The following is a 19,775-nucleotide window of genomic DNA, read 5'->3' on the forward strand; positions in this document are numbered from 1 at the left end:
GAAACCCCTGCCGCGCATCCACACTGCCCTCTTGCACGAGAGCTCATGAGCAAGAGGGCTTACGCTTCTTAGAAAAGAGCGTAGCTCTTGCGTAAGAAGCCCTCTCTTCCCATGCTTTACTGTAAATCTTCTTGCGCAAGAGCAGGTGGGCCGTGTGGACGCTCTGCGGGTTCTTGCTACCGTTCTTGTGCAAGAACCCGTCAGTGTGAACATAGTCAGGGAGTGTCCACCCACAAGGGTGTGTTAACTTTAAGTTAATTGGCAATCAAGGCCCACTAGTTTAAGCCTTTTGGGTTTAAAGAGCAGCCCCTGCAATGCCCAGGAAGTGCACCATGGTGGAGTTAAGCTCCCGGTAGGAGCTCTTGCATTTCATGTGCTTTATGATAGCAGTACCAGAAATTGCATTTAATGTCTATGGGTTTTGTAACAAGGCCGGCTCTTGCTTTCACCACCAGCACATTTCAGTGGGCTCAGTTGGACTCTGAAGGCCAAATGGATGGAGGGGGCAGCCGACATGGCAGTGCACAAACGTCACTGAGGTTGTGGAGGTGTAGCTGGGCTCCTTTGCTGGAGACAGGTACCTGCCAAGCTGTACTTAGAGGTAACAGTGGGTGCTCTTTGGAAGGGGGAGCTTTACAACAGCAAAACAGGTGCCCGAAATGCAATGCCTGATGCTACGTGAATTCTGTGGGGGCAGAGGTCAATGCCATGCTTGGCGTGACTGCTGGAGAAGGAAAGAGATGAGAGGATTATGGGATGTGCCTGTACCAGCCCCAAACACCAGCCCAGCTACTGCGCTGTCACGGCACTATAAATCCGGAAGACGCTGTGGCCAGCAGCTGAGTAAAAGAAAACTGGCCAATCGGAGAAGGGCCAAAAGCACCTCCCCAACCCCCCACCTCCAGCAGTGTGGATGTGGACTGGCGTCGCCAGAGAACACTGAGCTCCAGATCGTGGCCGCGAAGCCCATTGCTGACGAGGAGCAAAGAGTTTATCCCTTAATGCAAGAAGAAAGTGAAACTCCCAGGTCTCAGCAATCCATCGGGGCACAGGAAATTGCGCTGCAATGCAACGCAGACCGGTTGGTACCTCCCAACAGCCTGCTTCTGGCATCCTCCCGCAAGCATCTGCTTGTGGCACAAGAGCCACGGCTATGGGGACACGGAGCTGGCTTGGCCTGGCCTAATCCAGAGGGGCTAGTCAAACACTCAGAGGGCAGTGGGGTAGCCCTATGGCACCCACCAAGAAGAGAGGGAGACACACATGGGGAGCAGCTGATAGTTCAGCGAGCTGCCGGGTATCGCTGACACTGGCACAGAGAGAATTCTAACGCCCTGTATCACCACTTGAGACCTTGCTTCCCTCCTAGAGGAATACGGCACAACCTGGACCTCCCACAGGCCTCCCCAGGGAGTAGAGTGAACAGGGAGCCAGGAACGCCTTAGTTTTAATATCAGCACTGCTGTGTGAGGCTGTGCCACTCAGTGACTCAGTTTCCCTGCTGTAAAATGGGCTTGAAGACTCCGAGCAATGCTAAATGAGGCAGGACGGACGGGGGAGGGGGACTCCCCCATGCATTACGCCATCGTGAACACTGGCAGGGGGCCCCTGATGTTACAACTCCCCTGGAGCAGCTAGCCGTCCGCTGGCCAAGCAGCTGGGGAGCAGCAGAGGCTGGGTGGGGTGTGAACAGGGAGGCTGAGGGACGCAGTGGCCGAGCCCTGGTCATAAACTAAAGCCGCCTCAGCTCCGTGGCAGGGACCTGCCCCCCTGAGTTCCCAGTCTTTAAAGGGCTGTTGAAACAGAAAGGGGCGGGGCTCGGGGGTGTCTGGGTCTGACATCCCCACATCAAAGCCAAAGCGGTGCCACCAGAGGCAGCAGCAGGCGTCATGGCCTCAGCAGCCCAGCGCATTTACTGCGTGGAAGCCTGTGACTCAGAGCCCTGTCGCTGGCCTCTGCCATGTGTGTCTGACTCCCAGGGCCTGAGGCAGCGCAGCTCATGTTGCAGAGCTGCCAGGAGGTGGGCAGGCACTGGGGCTGGACCAGTTCTGGGGAAGGGCCCGTAGGGCAGGAGCGCAGTGCGCCTGCAGCAGGGGGGTGCCTAGGCCTCGCCGGCCGGACCCAACTGACCCAGCGGCTTCATGGGCTGCAAGGCCCCGTCATGGCAAGGGAGTGAGCGGGGCTCCGGAGTCAGCGGAAGCCATGTTTGTCCCTTAGGGAGCACGAGCAAACCGCCTCTGCAGCCACCCCAGCTCTTGCTGCAGGAGTGTGGGGCGGGGATGAGCCGGGCTCCCCTGCCCCCTCATTCCCGGTGTCTGGGCTCTGTCTCCCAACAGGCTCACTCCGGGGAACATTCCTTATTTCCTGGCCCCATGTAGCAGCAGCAGCAACCTTTGCCTTTTCTCTTGACCAGCTCCTGACTTTGGCTTATGGCTCCAGGGGCTGCAGCTTGCCAGCCGGCCTGTCCTGCCCGTCTGCTCACCCAGCCAGGGATCTGCTGGAGGGCCAACATCTCCCACATTAGCCATACTTGCAGCCCACATGCTTAAGGTAATACAAGGCAGGAGGCTTGCAAACCCTTGTGATTTGGGACTGGCCTTGTCCAAATGCCAGGGCAGTATCTATGCACTGCACTGTGAGACTTGACTGCCTGCCTGCCGCGAGCTGACTTGCAGAGCACCTTTCAAGAGACTTGACCATATGCCTGGGAGGCAGGATGCCTGGGTTCCAGCCGGAGCTCTGGGGAGAAGTGGGGTGCAGTGGTTGTAGCTATGTGAGTGGGTGCCAGGATTCCTAAGTTCTCCTGCTGGCTGTGCCACTGACTTCTTGGGCACCGCTCCCTGCCTCAGTTTCCCCTGTAATGTGATACAATGAGAGAGGCGGAGCTGTGCTGATCCCCCGCCCGGCAGTCTCTCCCATGGAGAAGGCATGCAGTAGCCACAGAGTCCAGGTTACAGGGCAGCTCTGGTGCTTGTGTGGGAAGACTTCTTTCTGCTCCAACGTGCAGAGACACTCAGCACCCAGCTGGGAGTCTCAAGCTGTGCCACAGGGCTTCAATAGCTCAAAGGCTTGTCCAGATCTTAGGATGAAAGCTGCCACTTATCATGGCCCCTCCATGGATATCCCAACAGGCTGCTTCCCCTCAGGCCTCCGTCAGTGCATTTCCCAGGATGCTGTTCTGTCTGGGCCTGTCTCTTGCATTCTCCCCTCACCCCTCAGACAGACAAAGGCCTTGTCTACGCTAGGATGTTTTGCTTTGATTGCCAATAAACTTAAAGCTAGTACGCCCTTGTGAAGGCTGGGTGGACACTCCCTATGTACCTAATTAGGGCAGCAACCATTAGGGGCTACATCTACACTGCAGACTTATTGTGCAAGAACTGTTTTGCTCAAGAGTTCTTGTGCAAAAGGTCTTGTGAAAGAGCGTGTCCACACTGCCATGTGCTTTTGTGCAAGAGCATCCATGGCAGTGTGGATGCTGTCTTGCGCAAGAAAGCTCTGATGGCCATTTTACCCACAGGGGTTTCTTGTGCAAGAAACCCCTGTTGCCCGTCCACACTGCCTTCTTGCACAAGAGCTCTTGCACAAGAGGGCTTATTCCTTGTGGGGAGAGGAATAACTCTTGCACAGGAAGCCCTCTGTTCTGACACTTTACTGTAAATGTACATGCGCAAGAACGCACAAGCAGTGTAGACGCTCCACAAATTTTTGCGCAAGAACATTCGTGTAGACATAGCCTTCGACTCAAGCTAGGATCCAAAAGACCATAGATTAGGCCTTATGTTTAGGGTCAGATTCTGCCCTCCCTTAGTCCGGATTCATTTGATGTGTAGACATCCCTCCCGGGAAGGGCTGCAAACTTTGTGGGCCTGTTTTTCTTTCGTTACTGAGATTAGTTTTAAATCTATGAACCTGAGGTTCATTTTTCAAGCAGCAGCTGCGTCCAACACAAGGAGCTTTGTTGGGGTGGTGCTCCTCTCCTGTGAACAAACAGCAGTCCCAGAACTCTTTATTTATTAGCAGGAGGACAATTTGGAGGCAGACTGGGGGTGTCTGACAAGATCTGGACCCTGCATCAGTCAGGGCAGCGGCGCTGGATGACTGGCAGCCAAGTGAGAGATGTACGGTAGAGAGAAGCTGCGGCTGAGTAGGATCTAGGGCTCAGATCTTCCCAGCCAGCTGGGGGCTATGTACCTTGAAGATGTGGGCCTCGCTGCCCAGTTTGTTCTTTCCACTAGCAGTTGCTAGGGAGGTGAGAAGGTCCCTTCCCAGGTGCTGCCCATCAGCTTCTTATGAATGAAACAAAACAGCTCAATGAGCCTGCACTACATGGCTACTCCTGCTGGTTCTGATCCATTTCCCTTTGAAACCTGACTCAACTTCTTTGCACCATTTTTAATTCAAGCCATAAACCAATTCTGGACCGGGCAGACTAACCTAACAAAGGAACACCTAGATTTTCCAGCAGGATGGCCCTAGGGGACAGACAGCTGGCTGCTGTGAGCCAGGGCGTGTTTCTGCACTTTGGACACGCGGAACGACTCTCAACACCTGGGAAGAGCTTCTGTTCCTTGTTCAAGGTTGTAAATTCAATCTGGGAGGTCAAATTGGAGCTTTACAGTAGTTTCGGGTTCAACTGAATGGCTAGGCTGAGCTTTTCTGGGCTGCCTTGGGGTTTTAAGCATCCATCTTGCTTTAAAATCAATGGCATCCAAATCCAGTAGCTCTGCTCTAATGAAACAGGACGTTTTTGCATGTGACTGTTCAAAGGAGCAAGTGATATTTGTGGGGACTGTCAGTTCCTTCCTCTTCTGTTAGCGATGGCACAGCCCTTGCCACTGGTGCGAGGCAGATTGGTGCCACTCAAATTCTCGAAGTAAGCAGCAATAGTCCAACGAAATGGCAATACGCAGATGCTGAATTTGTCCATTGTAGACAACAGGCTAATGCAGTGATGGGCAACATGCAGTCCACTGGGGTTCTAGGTGTGGCCTGCGAGGTATTTTGTTCACCGTTGTCCATGCACAGAACTGCGATTCTGCTGGTTTCCATCAGTATTACTAAAGTCACACACGTGAAACAAGGACACAAGAAGTGAGGTGTGTGCTGATTGCACATAACATTGATTGTGAGAGCCATGCGCTGTCTCTGTGTCTAATCAAAGCGCTGCTACTGTTCAATCGGCACATCCTACAAATTCTAGGTATGCAAGAAAGACACGAGAAGTAATTCTTCTGCTCTGCCCTGTGCTGATTAGGTCTCAGTTGGAGTACTGTGTCCAGTTCTGGGCTCCACATTTCAAAAAAGAGGAGAAGAAATGGGAGAGGGTCCAGAGAAGAGCAACAAAAATGATTAAAAGGCTAGAAAACATGACCTACGAAGGAAGACTGAAAGAACTGAGGTTTTTTTTGTTTGGAAAAAAGAAGCAATGAGAGATAAAAAGGCATCTTTTAAAAGGTGGAAGTCCAATCCTAGTGAGGTAAATAGAAAGGAACATAAACACTGCCAAATTAAGTGTAAAAATGTAATAAGTAAAGCCAAAAAAGATTTTGAGGAACAGCTAGCCAAAAACTCAAAAAGTAATAGCAAAATGTTTTTTAAGTACATTAGAAGCAGGAAGCCTGCTAAAAAAACCGTGGGGCCCCTGAACAATTGAGATACAAAAGGAGCAATCAAGGATGGTAAAGCCATTGCGGAAAGACTAAATGATTTCTTTGCTTCAGTCTTCCTTCAAAGTAGGAATAAGAGATCCTCTGGAAAAGGGCTTTGTTCCGGAGGATCGGGGCCAGTGTAGACGCTCTTTTCCGGCTTTTCTAAAAGCCGGAAAAAAGCGGCGGACATTTTTATTTAAATGCCGCGGGGGATATTTAAATCCCCCGTGGATTTCCCTATTACGACCTGTAAAATTAGCATGCCCCTTTCGGAAAAGGGGCCAGTGTAGACGTAGCCAGGATGTTAGGGAGATTCCCAAACCTGCACCGTCCTTTGTGAGTGATGAATCTGAGTGTAAGGGGACTGTTACCCCTTACTAAAACTCTGTGGGAGTTTTTTGGTTTACCAGCTTCAGAAGGGGAAGGGTTCATGAGACTGACAGACCCCAGAGACAATGGAAAGCAGTCAACACTCCAGCTCAGCCTGACTGACAGGTTGTAAGTGGGGATTGTTCTGGCTCTGTCTCTGAACAAACAAGCTGTGTGCAGAAGAGGTCCTGCAAAGACAGAGAGCTGAAAGAGGAGTACAAGAAGAAGTCCTGCAGCGACAGAACCAGACACAGACAGGCCAAGCAGTGCAGACCCTGTGTTGAGCAACAGACTGGCAGTGCTCAGAAAGCCAAAAGGAACAGAGAAACAACACAAGGAGCTGGAACTGGCCAAGCAGCACAGCCTGCAGCTTGATGTGGTGAGCTACTGGGACCTGCAAAGTGTGGGGAAAGGCTCTGGACTGGGAGAGGGGTCTGGCCACTTAGAGACTGAGGCTGTGTGGTCACTGCCAGTGCAAGCGTGTCCAGCCTGCAGCCCCTTGCAGCACATCCAGGGCTTCTAAGGAAGAGACTGTGAACTGTCCTTACACTCTGCAGACTGCTGTGTTGATGTCCCTGTGCTACAGAGCAGGGCTGTGTGTTCCCATTTAACCATTCTCCTTGTTTCTTATTCTATTCTCTTTAATCAGTTGATGTTTAATAAATTGTATTTGCTTTGAACCTTATGAAGTGGTCACTGGGCCAAGAAGGCCTGCAGTGTAAAGAGAGCACCTCGGAGTGGGGACACCCTAACTCCTGCCCCTAGTGACTACAAGGTCAGGGATTAAGCCCCAGGAAACCTGGGCCCAGCCTTGTTGGGGTTTCAAGGGCTCTGCTACTCAGGAGAGTGGAGGGGGAGCCCTCAGGATCAGGGAGCCGTGGGGTAAAGGAAGTGGGAGCGGGGACTCAGATCCTTTCGCTGGTTCATTTCACCGGGGTGTATAGAAGCCAGGAAAGTTCCCCACAAGAGCGGGACCATTCCCCCGCTTACATGAGGAACTGTCCTGGATTGAAGTGTCAGTAGAGGAGGTTTTGGAACAAATTGAAAAACTTAACAGTAACAAATCACCGGGATCAGATGGCATTCACCCAAGGGTTCTGAAAGAACTCAAATGTGAAATTGCGGGACTATTAACTGTGGTTTGTAACCTATCCTTTACATCAGCTTCTGTACCCAAGGACTGGAAGACAGCTAACATAATGCCAATATTTGAAAAGGGCTCTAGAGGCGACACTGGCAATTACAGACCAGTAAGTCTAACGTCAGTACCAGGCAAATTAGTTGAAACAACAGTAAAGAATAAAATTGTCAGACACGTAGAAGAACATAATTTGTTAGGCAAAAGTCAACATGGTTTCTGTAAAGGGAAATCATGTTTTACTAATCTATTAGGGTATGTTTACACTAGCCCCCTAGTTCGAACTAGGGAGGCTAATGTAGGCATTCGAAGTTGCAAATGAAGCCCGGGATTTAAATATCCCGACCGGTCGCCATTTTTAAATTCCACTAGCCTGAAGTAACTGCCCGCGGCTACTCAAGGAGGAGTAACAGTTAATTTGAACTAAGGACTTAGTTCGAATTGCCGTTTCACTGCCGAGTGTAGCCGCGGGCAGTTACTTCGGGCTAGTGGAATTTAAAAATGGTGACCGGATGGGAACATGCAAATAAAGCCCGGGATATTTAAATCCCAGGCTTCATTTGCAACTTTGAATGCCTACATTAGCCTCCCTAGTTCGAACTAGGGGGCTAGTGTAGACATACTCTTAGGCTGTGTCTACACTGGGCCACTTATTCCAGAAAATCAGCCGCTTTTCTGGAATAAACTGCGAGCTGTCTACACTGGCCCTTGAATTTCCGGAAAAGCAACGATGCTCTACTGTACAAAATCAGCCACTATCCTGGAAAAACTATTCTGCTCCCGCTCGGGCATAAGTCTTTATTCCGGAACACTATTCTGGAAAAGGGCCAGTGTAGAGAGCCCAGTAGTCTTTTCCGGAAAAGCGCGTCTACATTGGCCACAGACGCTTTTCCGGAAAAAGGGCTTTTCCGGAAAAGCAGCCTGCCAATGTAGACGCTCCTTTTCTGGAAAAACTGAAAACTGAATAGTATTCCGTTTTAAGTATTTCCGGAAATTCATGCCCGTGTAGGCACAGCCCTAGAGTTCTTTGAAGGGGTTAACAAATATGTAGACAAGGGGGATCCAGTAGATATAGTATACTTAGATTTCCAGAAAAATTGATATCCTTGACTCCTTATGATAGGACAAAAAGCAATGGGCTTAAGTTGCAGCATGGGAGGTTTAGGTTGGACATTAGGAAAAACTTCTTGTCAGGGTGGTTAAACACTGGAATAAATTGCCTAAGGAGGTTGTGGACTCTCCATCAGTGGAATAGTGATAGAAATGTAGCCGTGTTAGTCTGGGGTAGTTGAAGCAAAATGCAGGACAATGTAGCACTTTAAAGACTAACAAGATGGTTTATTAGATGATGAGCTTTCGTGGGCCAGACCCACTTCCTCAGATCAAATAGTGGAAGAAAATAGTCACAACCATATATACCAAAGGATACAATTAAAAAAAAAAGGATACAATTAAAAAAAAAAATGTGATTTGTCCTTTCATATTTGTTCATTTTTTTTAATTGTATCCTTTGGTATATATGGTTGTGACTACTTTCTTCCACTATTTGATCTGAGGAAGTGGGTCTGGCCCACGAAAGCTCATCATTTAATAAACCATCTTGTTAGTCTTTAAAGTGCTACATTGTCCTCCATCAGTGGAGATATTTAAAAGCAGGTTGCATAAACAGCTATCAGAGATAGTCTAGATCAGGGGTTCCCAACCTGGGGTACGTGTACCCCAGGGGGTACGAGAAGCTTGTCAAGGGGGTACAGGGAATATTTGGTAAATAACTAGATTATCCTAATTGAAATATTCCAAAAGTATTAGTGTTAGTGAAAAAAGTTGTGGATTCTAGAATCTAGAATTTATTTCCTTTCCTATTGAATAGGGGGCACGGGAAGGTTTACTAAAAGTCAAGGGCATACGGGGACCAAAAAAGGTTGGGAACCCCTGCTCTAGATGGTACTGGGTCCTGCTGTGAGGGCAGGGGACTGGACTTGAGGACCTCTCGAGGTCCCTTCCAGTCCTAGTGTTCTAGGATTCTATGATCCTGTAAGTGCAGTTAGCAAACTCCCCTATCCCGGGAGACCGTCTTGGTTACAACAATCCTGTGACCCACTGAGATGAAGGAAGACCTCTCCTGTGGTCTATTCACTTGCCTAGGTTGCCTGTTACTGGGCTAGTGCATCCTGCTTCATTCCTCCAGTGTGACACAGGGCCAGGGAAGCCAGTCCCATCACTGCAGCTCTGATTTCCAAGGACATGGAGATGATACCATTGCTTCTCGTGGGAGGGGACTGTTGACCAGTGCGCCGATCCCTATCCTGCATGGACTTTTCCATAGTCAGTCAACCCCTGAGGCTTAGCCACTCATCTAATGTAAATGTCCTTTTGGCTGGACCAATCAGTAAATGACAATCTCCGTTGATATGGGCAGAATTGGGGTGGTCTCACCACATAACTTGTATGAATGAGAAAATGAATGTTTGGGCTTGGAAAAATCACCCCTTTAAAACTCAGATCCCACTGGGAGTGGGTGCACATGGCCCACTGGATTAGATGTCAGGGCACTTGTGTTCTACCCAGTGTGGAACTCTGGGTAAGTCCTGTGGAACTCTGGGTAAGTCCTGTTACCCTTCTGTTGAGATTGACAGCTTTTCAGGGTAGAGACCGTTCCCCCCACTGTGTTTGTATAGTGCCTAACACAATGGGGCCCTGATTTCAGGGTGGGCTTTTAGCTGCTAATGTCATATAAATAATAAAAACCCTGTAGGGTGTTTTTTGGGAGGGGGCCCTCAATAACCCGATCTTTATATTCATGAGTATGTATGCTGTAGATTTATGGTACCTCCTGTAGATTATATTTACTCTGTAGATACAGCTGGTGCTTTCCACAGAGTAAAAATGTGCTGAACAAACACAAAGTTTTTCTCCCCCAAGGAGTTTATAATCTAAGTCCAGAGGGGTTGTAACACAGCATGGAACAAACACAGGGAGGGTGTGGTCTTTAAAGCTGGAATGTTTCTGTGCTTTTTGGATTGTTTCCTTCTTGGACTCGATAGTATATACTGTGGGCCATTACACCTAAAATATCTATTCTAATGAATAAGGGAAATATGTGTGCACATTGGTGTACTGCAAACAGAACGCTATCAAGATGGTAGAAACACCTTCACCTTTGTAAAGAATAGACTAAATGGCATTCCAACTAAGGGACTGAGGTAATGACTTGGGTGCATGAACATTATATTGAGGTTTAGTATTGCAATGTACAAGATAACATCTTGTGGACTGAATCTGTTGTGTTTACAAACATCTTCCTAATACTTACACCTACCTGCTATGAGGCACTTTGCAGAAGGAGAGTGCAAAACACAAAGAAGGGCAGTAGCATTATCCCCAATTTGCAAATAGGAAATCCGAGGAGCAGAGAAAGGCCAAGATCCTCAAAGGTACCAATGCACCTCACTTCCACTAAATTCAATGGTTTACCGGACAATGGGGGCCAAAGCAGCATTTCACAAAGACCTGAGCTCTCCTGAAGTCCAGTCCACTGCTCTATGCATTAGGCAACACTGCCTTCCTAAGCCAATGTTTTTATTTGGTTCCTGTCCTGTGTATCTGCAAGCACAGCCTTTTGGCTTCAGTATACATCTGGGGCAGGTGCCCGTAGACTTCATGTTTTTTAAAAAGGGATCTTCTCTATGCCAGGTATATGGGGTGCTGCTTCCAGTCTCTGTCAGGCATTATGGGGGTTTCTCTGGCTCAGGAGTAGCTCCTGGCTGTCAAGACTCACAGAACAATTTTATTATTGCTGAGCCCTGCATATTTTTCTCTTACCACTGCACATTTTGACACACACTCTACAGTGCCATTTTGTTAGTGTTCTGCAGCAATCCAGTGCAGTGCAGGTTGGACTTTGGGATTTGTGCAGGGAAGTAAGATCCACACAGAACACAGAGGCCTTCCCTGCATTCATCTGCTTTCTCTCCCATTTACACCAGGGCTGGATCTGGCTGTAATCGTCTATGATGAAATCTGGATCCATTTCTTATTCTGAAGGACTGTAAATATTTAAAAGAAAAAAAGTCTCCATCTATGATGTTATAGAGTGGACAATAAAAACAGTTCCAACAGTAATAAGTGATGGTGCTTGACATACACATACCATATTTAATTCCTAAGTGCTTTGCAAACAATAGGTCTGACCCAGCAACCAGCAGCCTTTCCTCCCATAATTATTCTCATTGACTAGAACAGGAATTACGGTTGTAGGGTCGACCACAAGTACCACTGACATGCAGCCACCTCTGGGGTGGAGGGCACGGCAGCAGCTAAGTTTCGCAAAACTCCGCATGTGGCGGCTGTGTTCCTTGGGAGGTGAGCACTTATGTGGCCACACAGGAGGGATTCAAATGCTGCCCAGCTGATTAGCAGATTGCACCTACCGCCAGCAGCATGTGATTCTGCTGGTGGTGTCCTTCTGCACATGCCACAGAACAAAATTTATTCCACCCATGGAAGGAAAAAAAAACCAGAAAGCACATTGGTGGGGAGGAGGAGTAACGTTGGCCAAGGCCCCTGGGGCAAACCCACCCTGATATTCCATAAAGATTCCCGCCAGCTAGTGGAGTTGTGGCGCTGGGTGTTTAAGCAGGTTGGATCTAATGGTCATGCCACAGACGCCTCATTGCTTCCACCCCATCCTTTGCACACAGAAATCCCGCCTCCCTGCCAGGAGGCGAGCGGCCTGCACCGACTGCAAAGCGCTCCCTACCCAGCCAGGCCGGGCGCAGCCCTCCAGCTCCTTCCGGGAAGGGGGTGCGCCCACCTGGAAACAGTTGCAATCAGACCCGCTGCAAGAGGCAACTAGACCAGAGGCATCTTCCCCCAGCTGGCTACACGCGTCCACCAAGCCTGCTTTCCCCCCCCCAACAGTGCCCACCCCCTTTCCCCCCTCTGATTGGCCTGGGGTTTCTTTTGTTAGCAGCTCAGTTTGCCTGTGATTGGCTAGGGAGCCATGTCCATCACACACTGGAGCAGCCCCCCCCTCTGCTTCCCAGCCCCCCCCCTCTTGGCCCGGACCCTGGGAGCGCGAGAGGCTTTGGGGGTGGGTTATTTTTTTTTGCAGCCCCTCGCATCGTGCACGGGGCGCAGGGAAGCGGCGGCGGGTGCGTGCAGGGGAGCCCCGGCTGCACGGCCCCCAGTGCATGCAATAAACAATCCCCCCCCCCCGCCGGGGGGAGAGAGGCGTTTCCCTCGGAGCATGCAGCCCTGGGCGGCCTGAGGCCGGGAGGCGGCGGCGGCAGGGTCGGCGTTGCAAGAAGACCCTTTGGCAGTAGATGGGAGTTGTGCCTTATTTGAGGATCTCCTGGGCAGTCCCTCTTCCCAGCGGCGCTGTCGGGGGAGGGGGGGAGGAGAAGGGAGGAAGTTGCATTGATTATTTTCGCTGCTGCTCCGCTTTCCCGGATTCCCACACGCCGAGGCGCTTTGCAAACCTGGATTATTATGCACGGAAAGTCGCCCCCTCCCTCTAAGGAGCCAACCCGTGCGGGCAGCCAGCCCTGGCGCTTGCTTGCAATTGTGCCTTAACTTGCGCTGGTGCGGGGGGAGGGGAGCTGAGCTGTTTTTCTTGCGTTTGATTCCCCCCCCTCCCTCCTTCTTTTCTTTGGAGGGGAAACGGATCATCTGGGATTTCCACCTCCTGCAAGGCAAGCTTGCCCCGGCCGCTGGATTGTCTCTGTTTCCATGGTGGGGGTGGGTGGGGGGGAGAAGCCAATAGTCTGCGAAGAACTGTTTGGCTTGGCTTTGCATTATTGTTTGGAGTCCCAGTCCGGCTTGAGTGTGCCTTCTTCATTGCCCATCTCTCTCCCCCACGCTTTTGGAAATTGGGATGCTACCAACCGAGTTTCGGGCGACGCTGACTTTTGGCTCCGTGGGCTCGTGATCCTGGAAGTGGACTGAAGACGTCGCTGCAACAATTCACCTTGAAGGAATTGTCAGTTCCACCCTCTTTTTAAAGACCAGGAGCCTGGGATCTAAAGAAAAGTGGGGACGAACTCCCTAGGAGTGCAGGGCAACAACACCATGTCTGCTAAAGATAATCCCTGCCGGAAATTTCAAGCCAACATTTTTAATAAAAGCAAATGTCAGAATTGCTTTAAACCCCGAGAATCCCATTTGCTCAATGATGAAGATTTAAACCAGGTGAGTCGTCTTCCGGTTTTATCCCCCTCCCCCCCTTCTATCCACCTTTTGGGTTTTCAAATGAACTGTTTTCATATCTGTACTTAGGTCAACGCTGTATCTTAAATGGGTCACTTCTCGTGGATTTAGTGGCTCTTTGATTTAGAAACAATGGGATTTTTTTTAAAAAAGAAATAGTCCCCCATTTACATGGATGCGTTAGGTTCTGGGTATGTTACACAACCGATTATGCGTGTTACTGTTTTAAACCGCTTTTTTTTTTAATTAGCCCAAGTGGGAGATATAGCACGGCGAGGATTTGGGAGGGCGAAGTGAAGTTGTAAAAGGATAAAAGGGAGATCGCAGGGGAAAAAATCATTTGGATTTTAAATTCCTTCTTGTAAACTAGGGCATGGCTTTCTCTTTGCTTCCCTTCAGGGAAGCCTCCAGCTCTGCAATCTTAACATGTAAAATATAGAGATTTCAAAGGCAAATTCTGCCAAATCAAAGGCACTCCAGGCGCTTGAGAGAGTTACTTTTCTTCAGAAAACCCTTTGGAAACGGATGGCCGGGGGTCCGTACTGCATTCCTGGCTGCTCTGCACGTTTTACATTGAAGTTTTCCGGGAGGTGTCTTGCTTTGCACGCCTTTCCTCTGTGTTCCCGCGCGAGCGCTTGGAGTTAGTATAAACATGTCTCCAAACATGCATCCAGGGTTGGATGATGGGGTGTGTATGTTTTCGCGGAGGGGGGAAGGGAGGAATAGAAGTGGCGATAATTTAGCACCATTCTCTCATGTGCAGTGGGAGGGGAGACTACTTCTGACATCTACGCTTGCAATCCTATTATGGAAATGAGATCAGACGTATTGCTGGGGGGAGATAATGAAATCTGAAGGCTAATATGGAAAAAATGTAACAAGGAAAGCGCGCGCGTGGAGGGGGGGGGAGTGTAATTGATAGAGAGCGTGCTTGGAGAAAGGGAAACATCCTAAAGTTTGCCCCCCCACTCGAGTATCCTTTTCTGTTCCCACAGCTGAACGATGTGATTCATGGTGTTTTGTGACTCAAAAATGCCTGATGGCTTAGGAGAAGTGTGTGTGTGTGTGTGTGTGTTTGTGTTTGGGGTCCTGCCAGGCCAGTATCTACGTGGAGAGCTTGACTTTAACCCTTCTAAGACAAGCCCTTCTTTGCTTTATGCTGTTCAGTCTCTTCCACTCCCTCCTCCCCTTTCCTTGGGTGAATTTCAATGTCAGTTTCACAGCTGAGCCCTGGGTTTGATTTGAATGTGGTGAGGTGTGTTGTTGGTGTGAGGGGGTTTATTCTGGAAAAGTGGGTGCAGTAAAGAGTAACCAGGCACTTACAGGAGTTTGGGGAGGGTACGATTCCCAACCCCTTTACCCCACCTTGTGGAATAAGTTAGTTTATAGACTGAGATCTCATTCTTGGCAGGGGAGAAGTAATTCCACTTTCAAGATAAGGAAGTGTGTGGGTGGGCGGGCGGGCGCAAGATATACCCTTTTATAAAGTAGTTTACTTGGTGGCCTCAGCTTCTGTAACTGTTTTCTCTTGCCCCCTGCCCTAAATTGGTGAATCCCATGACATGGATCCGTTAACAGTCTGCTTGTTGTAGTGAACCTTACAGTGAGGAAGTTCTGTTTTCATGGCATTCCAGTCCTACGTTGGCTAGTAGTTAAGGTTAGAGAAACCTTTCTGACCTACAGGCTTTGCTCTTAAAAAAGCAGCCAGTATGTGTATTGGGAGAGCACCAAAATGTATATCGGACTAGCTGCTCCATTGGCATCTATGCTGAGGTTAGGGTTTGTTTTTGTTTTGGCAGCACCACTTTTTTGGGGGGAGTGTGGGTGACAGGATGTCCCAGAATCCTAAGCAATGCTTTGAATGAGTCTTTATTGTGCTTATGGTGCTGTTGCCTTGGCTGGTCCCATTTGGACCACAGAATGGAACCTGTGCTTTACCCATATTGTCTGGGAACAAAGCTGCTGCCATCACATTGATGGGCCTATAGGTAGCCAGGCTAGAAAAGTATTTTTCATTCATCCAGCCTGACCTTTGGCTGCTTGGCTCAAGGGGAAAATGAGGACACTTGGCACTGAAACACTCACATTTCTTTCTGATTTTACATACAACGGTATGTACTCAACTGTGTCCATTTCTTCCACTCTCTGTATGTCACGTGTCCTCTGATATTGTAAGCTCTTTGGGACAGGACTGATCTCTTACGATGTATTTGGCCAGCGCTTGGCACAATGTGGCCCATATCCTGGTCACTGCTACAAAATGATATTTAACAGGAGTTGATGTTTCTCAGTCCTATAATTAAATCAAGGATCAGAAGGGTAGCCATGTTAGTCTGAATCTGTAAAAGCAACAAGGAGTCCTGTGGCACCTTATAGACTAACAGGTTTATTGGAGCATAAGCTTTCATGGGCAAAGACCCATTTCGTCATGAAAGCTTATGCTCCAATAAATCTGTTAGTATATAAGGTGCTACAGGACTCCTTGTTGCTTTTATAGTTAAATCAAACGTTCAGACGAACATGCTCGGAGCCCTTCACTCTTAATTGTACTTAGCGCGTCCAGGTTCAAAGCCCGGCACGAACGCTAAACTGTTAATCTCCGAGTACTACGCTGAGGTTCACGAGTTGTTTTTCTGTGTGTGTTGGGAGTGAGCTGTTACAGTTGACGGGGGCTTGACTACTTGTGCTCACTAAATGCACAGAGATGCCACACAGCCTCTCCTAGATATGGATGTGGGTGTGTCTTTGTATTGAGGTACACAATTGGCTCTTTCTTGTTAGTTTGCAGTCATTGTGGAGAAAGTGACTTTCCTATGGCAAGGGCTCCTTCAGGCACTAGCCTGGGAAAGCACTTAAGCACATGTCTAACTTCTAAGCCTGGTCGCAGCTGGGCTGACTTCATGGCCACTCCCTCCTCCAATAAAATGAGTCTGTCAAGTTTCAAAGCTCCCACTACACGTTATGGCAAAGGGCTTAGACACAAGCTGTTTTCCCCCACCCGACATTCCCCCTGTATTTGGGGGAGGAGGGAAGCAAGAGGCGGGTGGATTTAGCAAGGTCGCTGTTTGGGCTCTCGAGACTGATGGTTCCTTTTGTGTCATGGTCTGTTCCCAGTGCATCTCGGAATGGAGGACAGATGAATTCCACCTCTCCTCGTGCACTGATAACCGTGATAGTCTTCTCCGGTATGATGGTGTGAATTCAGGTGTGGTGCCATTGTGGCCAGTGGTGTTACTCCATATTTATAGAATCATAGAGCTGGAAGAGACCTCAGGAGGTCATCAAGTCCAGCCTCTTGCCTAAGGCAGGACCAATCCCAACTAAATCAACCCAGCCTGGGCTTTGTCAAGCCGAGACTTAAACACCTCTAGGGATGGAGACTCCACCACCTCCCTAGGTAACCCACTCCAGTGCTTCACCACCCTCCTTGTGAAATAGTTTTTCCTAATATCCAACCTAGACCTCTTTCTGCTCAGTTACACTGATGGATCTGACCGTTTTGATTTAAAGGTATAAGGGTACGTCTACACAGCAGGGCTAAAGCTGAAATAAGCTATGCAGCTTCAGCTATGTCAGTTGCATAGCTCAAGTCAAAATAGCTACTCAGCAGGAAGTCTGAGGTACAGCACTCTTACAAGAGTCCAAGTAAGAAGTCCTCCAGCTCGATGACATGTCGAAATAACTGCTTGTCATGTAGATGCAGGTTATGTTATTTTGGAAAAAGGTCAGTTAATCTGAAATAACACTGCTGTGTAGACATAGCCTAAGCAAGCAGTTGCTCCGGACAGACAAGATGCCACATGGAAACTGCTGGCTTTCAAGAACAGCGCCATTTCTGAAACTTTAGCACCAGAAGAAATCCATAGTGGACAAGCCCAGAAAGCTACTTAAAAAAATCCATTGTGCCAACTTTCTTTGCAGTTGGCTGGAGCTGCCCTGTTCTGGCCAGTAGAGAGGCCAAGGGGTTGGAAAGTTCTTCACTCTGGGTGCAAAAGTCTTTTCAGGACAGGATGCTGCTGCTACTCTGTGTTTATACAGAGGACATCAGCATTTCAGAGCTGCCACTATTTCTGCCATATGTCGTTAAAACAACCCTCGTTACCTAGAATAGTCATAGTCCAGTGTCTGGACAGATTTACCTTTAATATCAGATTTTGCGGATAGAAACTTTTTAAAACCCTAGGCCAGGAAAGTTAAATGTTGCCATAATAATTAAATTAATTTGAATAAAAACTCTTTGCAAGGAGAAAACATGTTTTGCAGCAGGGCATGAGAAATGATCCATTTACAGCCCCCCCCCCCATGAAGCTTAGACTGCAGTGGATCTCTTCATGCAACTAGGACTGGCTGTATCTTATGTGTGTATCAGTTAGGTCTCTAGGAAATAGGAAAGCTACTCCCGTGTCGGGAGATCAGACTTAATTTTATGACCTTATTTTATACTCTGTTTGTTTTACACTTTCCCTAGCTTGTATGGGAGTCAGTTTCTAGTCTATCAGTGTTAGGCAGTACAGCTAAGGAATTTTGTTAAAGATGTATGTAGTTTAATCTATCCTTACAGATCATGGCATTGATTTCCAAGAATACCTGCTTTAAAAAGTCTTTTCCCAGATGCCTTCCTCCCTCCTCTGTGACTTCCCTTCCTTCCCAGGAAGAATAGCTTAATTTTAATCTCTGTATTCCTCTGGGCATTTTTACCTTCATCTTAAATGTTTTGGATGATGCTAAATGTGTCGGTTTGCCATCTGTGTACCTGTCTGCCCATTTACTCTGCACAAACAGCCTCGGCTCAGGTGAATGCTAAAGTGTTGGGAATGTGTGCAAATCTCATCCATGCACATATTGTACCAGCTTGTTTCTGTTTGTTAATCGTGTGACTCCTTATGCTGTTGTAACTTAGGCCTCTTTTCATGACAGCAAGCTATTGATCTAACCGAATCATGTAGCTGAAGTCGACGTACTTAGATCTCCTTACTGCGGTGTTGCCACTGTGGCAAGTCGACCGCTGACGCTCTCCCTTTGACTCCACTGTGCTTCTTGTTCTGGTGGAGAGTACTGGAGTTGATGGGAAAGCGCTCAATTTCAACCCCCCCTTTCCCCGCTGGGTTGATTGCTGCCTGCCGATCTGGCGGGATTTGAAGACATGTCCTTAGTCTTCTCAGCTGCTCCAGGCTTGCAAAGAAGGTTGTTCAGCATGAGTACCTTAATCTTTTGCTTTTATAATAACATCAGTAAATGGAATTGTGGTCTAGCGTGGTTTGAAAGTAGGGATGTGAAGGACTGGTTGACTAGTCAACTATCCGATAAGCAAATGCTTATAGGATAGTCGACTAGTCGCTTTCTTCTCCCCCTCCCCCTGCTTATCGGATAGAGGCAGCAAAGGGGGGGAAGAAAAGGAGGTACTTCAAAGTGGCAGCGCCACTTGAAACCCGGGGCCAGCCCCCGGCTTCACACGGTGCTGCTGTGTTGAAAAGCTGCGTGCAGCTCGAGGCCAGCTGAGGTGTCCCTGGGCTGCATGTGGCATTTCAAAGCAGCATCGCTGTGTGGAGCCCTGGATCAGCTGGGGACTCCTCAGCTGACTCCAGGCTCTGGGTGGCTCTGTTGCTTTGAAAGGCTGCTGTGGCATTTCAAAACGGCAGCACCACATAGAGCCTGGGGTCAGAGGGAGAGTCCCCAGCTGATCCCGGGCTCTCATGTTGTGCTTTCGTCTTTGAAGTGTAGTAATAGCCCTAGGGCTGTTGCTATACTTCAAAGGCGGAGATGCCCTGTCGACTAATCAAATAGTCAATGCAAAATGCATTGACTCTTCGATTAGTCAATTACCTGATACTTAACATCCTTAGTTAGAAGGGTAGCCCATGTTGGGACAGGAGAATGGAGAAGCTGAGAGCATGAGGTGGTGCATGTGGGTAGTTACTTTGGGGGAAACAGGAAATTTAGGGTGGGATTTTCTAGTGGCTCTGGCTTAACTTTGCTCCTATTGAAGTCACTGTGAGTTTCACCACTCGCTTCAGTGGGAGAAGACTTTTTCCTATTGTAAAGGGGTGGGTTTGGCTTTAGTGAAAGCACAGCATAAGGAACTTGCCATGGATCTCTAAGGAGAGTTATGTGCCGAACTCCTCTCCCCGGTAAAAACACTTGCCATCTAGTAACTGGGACGATAACCCAGTCTCATTGCTCTGGACTGGCTTGCTCAATCTCCCTTGAAGACCAGAGTTTTTTGTCTCTCACGGTCAGTTGGGCAAGAAGCTCTGATTAGTTTTTCCCGGGCCTCCAGCACCTGTTTGGATGGAATGTTCCACAAGTCCTGGCCATGGTTTGCCAGGCAGGACATAGACTAGCAGAGAAATGAGACCTCGCACAAAAGTAATGAGAACAGAAAGGAGACCCTTTCCTGCTGTTTATACTAG

At 48.7% G+C, this 19,775-nt stretch overlaps 1 protein-coding gene across 8 annotated transcripts in view; it reads left to right on the forward strand.

Moving 5' to 3' along the window:
• The first annotated feature begins 12,190 nt into the window (after window positions 1-12,190).
• Window positions 12,191-19,775, forward strand: part of MPRIP (myosin phosphatase Rho interacting protein) — a 191,260-nt gene continuing 183,675 nt past the window's right edge. For 4 of the 8 annotated variants that reach the window (XM_075899715.1, XM_075899718.1, XM_075899719.1 and 1 more), the window contains exon 1: window positions 12,191-13,347. In XM_075899715.1, the coding sequence (XP_075755830.1) occupies window positions 13,228-13,347 (120 nt within the window). In that variant the 5' untranslated portion in view covers window positions 12,191-13,227. The remainder of the gene's footprint in view (window positions 13,348-19,775) is intronic. The other 4 variants (XM_075899721.1, XM_075899722.1, XM_075899728.1 and 1 more) reach the window with 2 other exon arrangements.

Source organism: Pelodiscus sinensis, chromosome 16, assembly GCF_049634645.1.
Source record: "Pelodiscus sinensis isolate JC-2024 chromosome 16, ASM4963464v1, whole genome shotgun sequence".
In the NCBI taxonomy this organism is placed as follows: domain Eukaryota; kingdom Metazoa; phylum Chordata; order Testudines; family Trionychidae; genus Pelodiscus; species Pelodiscus sinensis.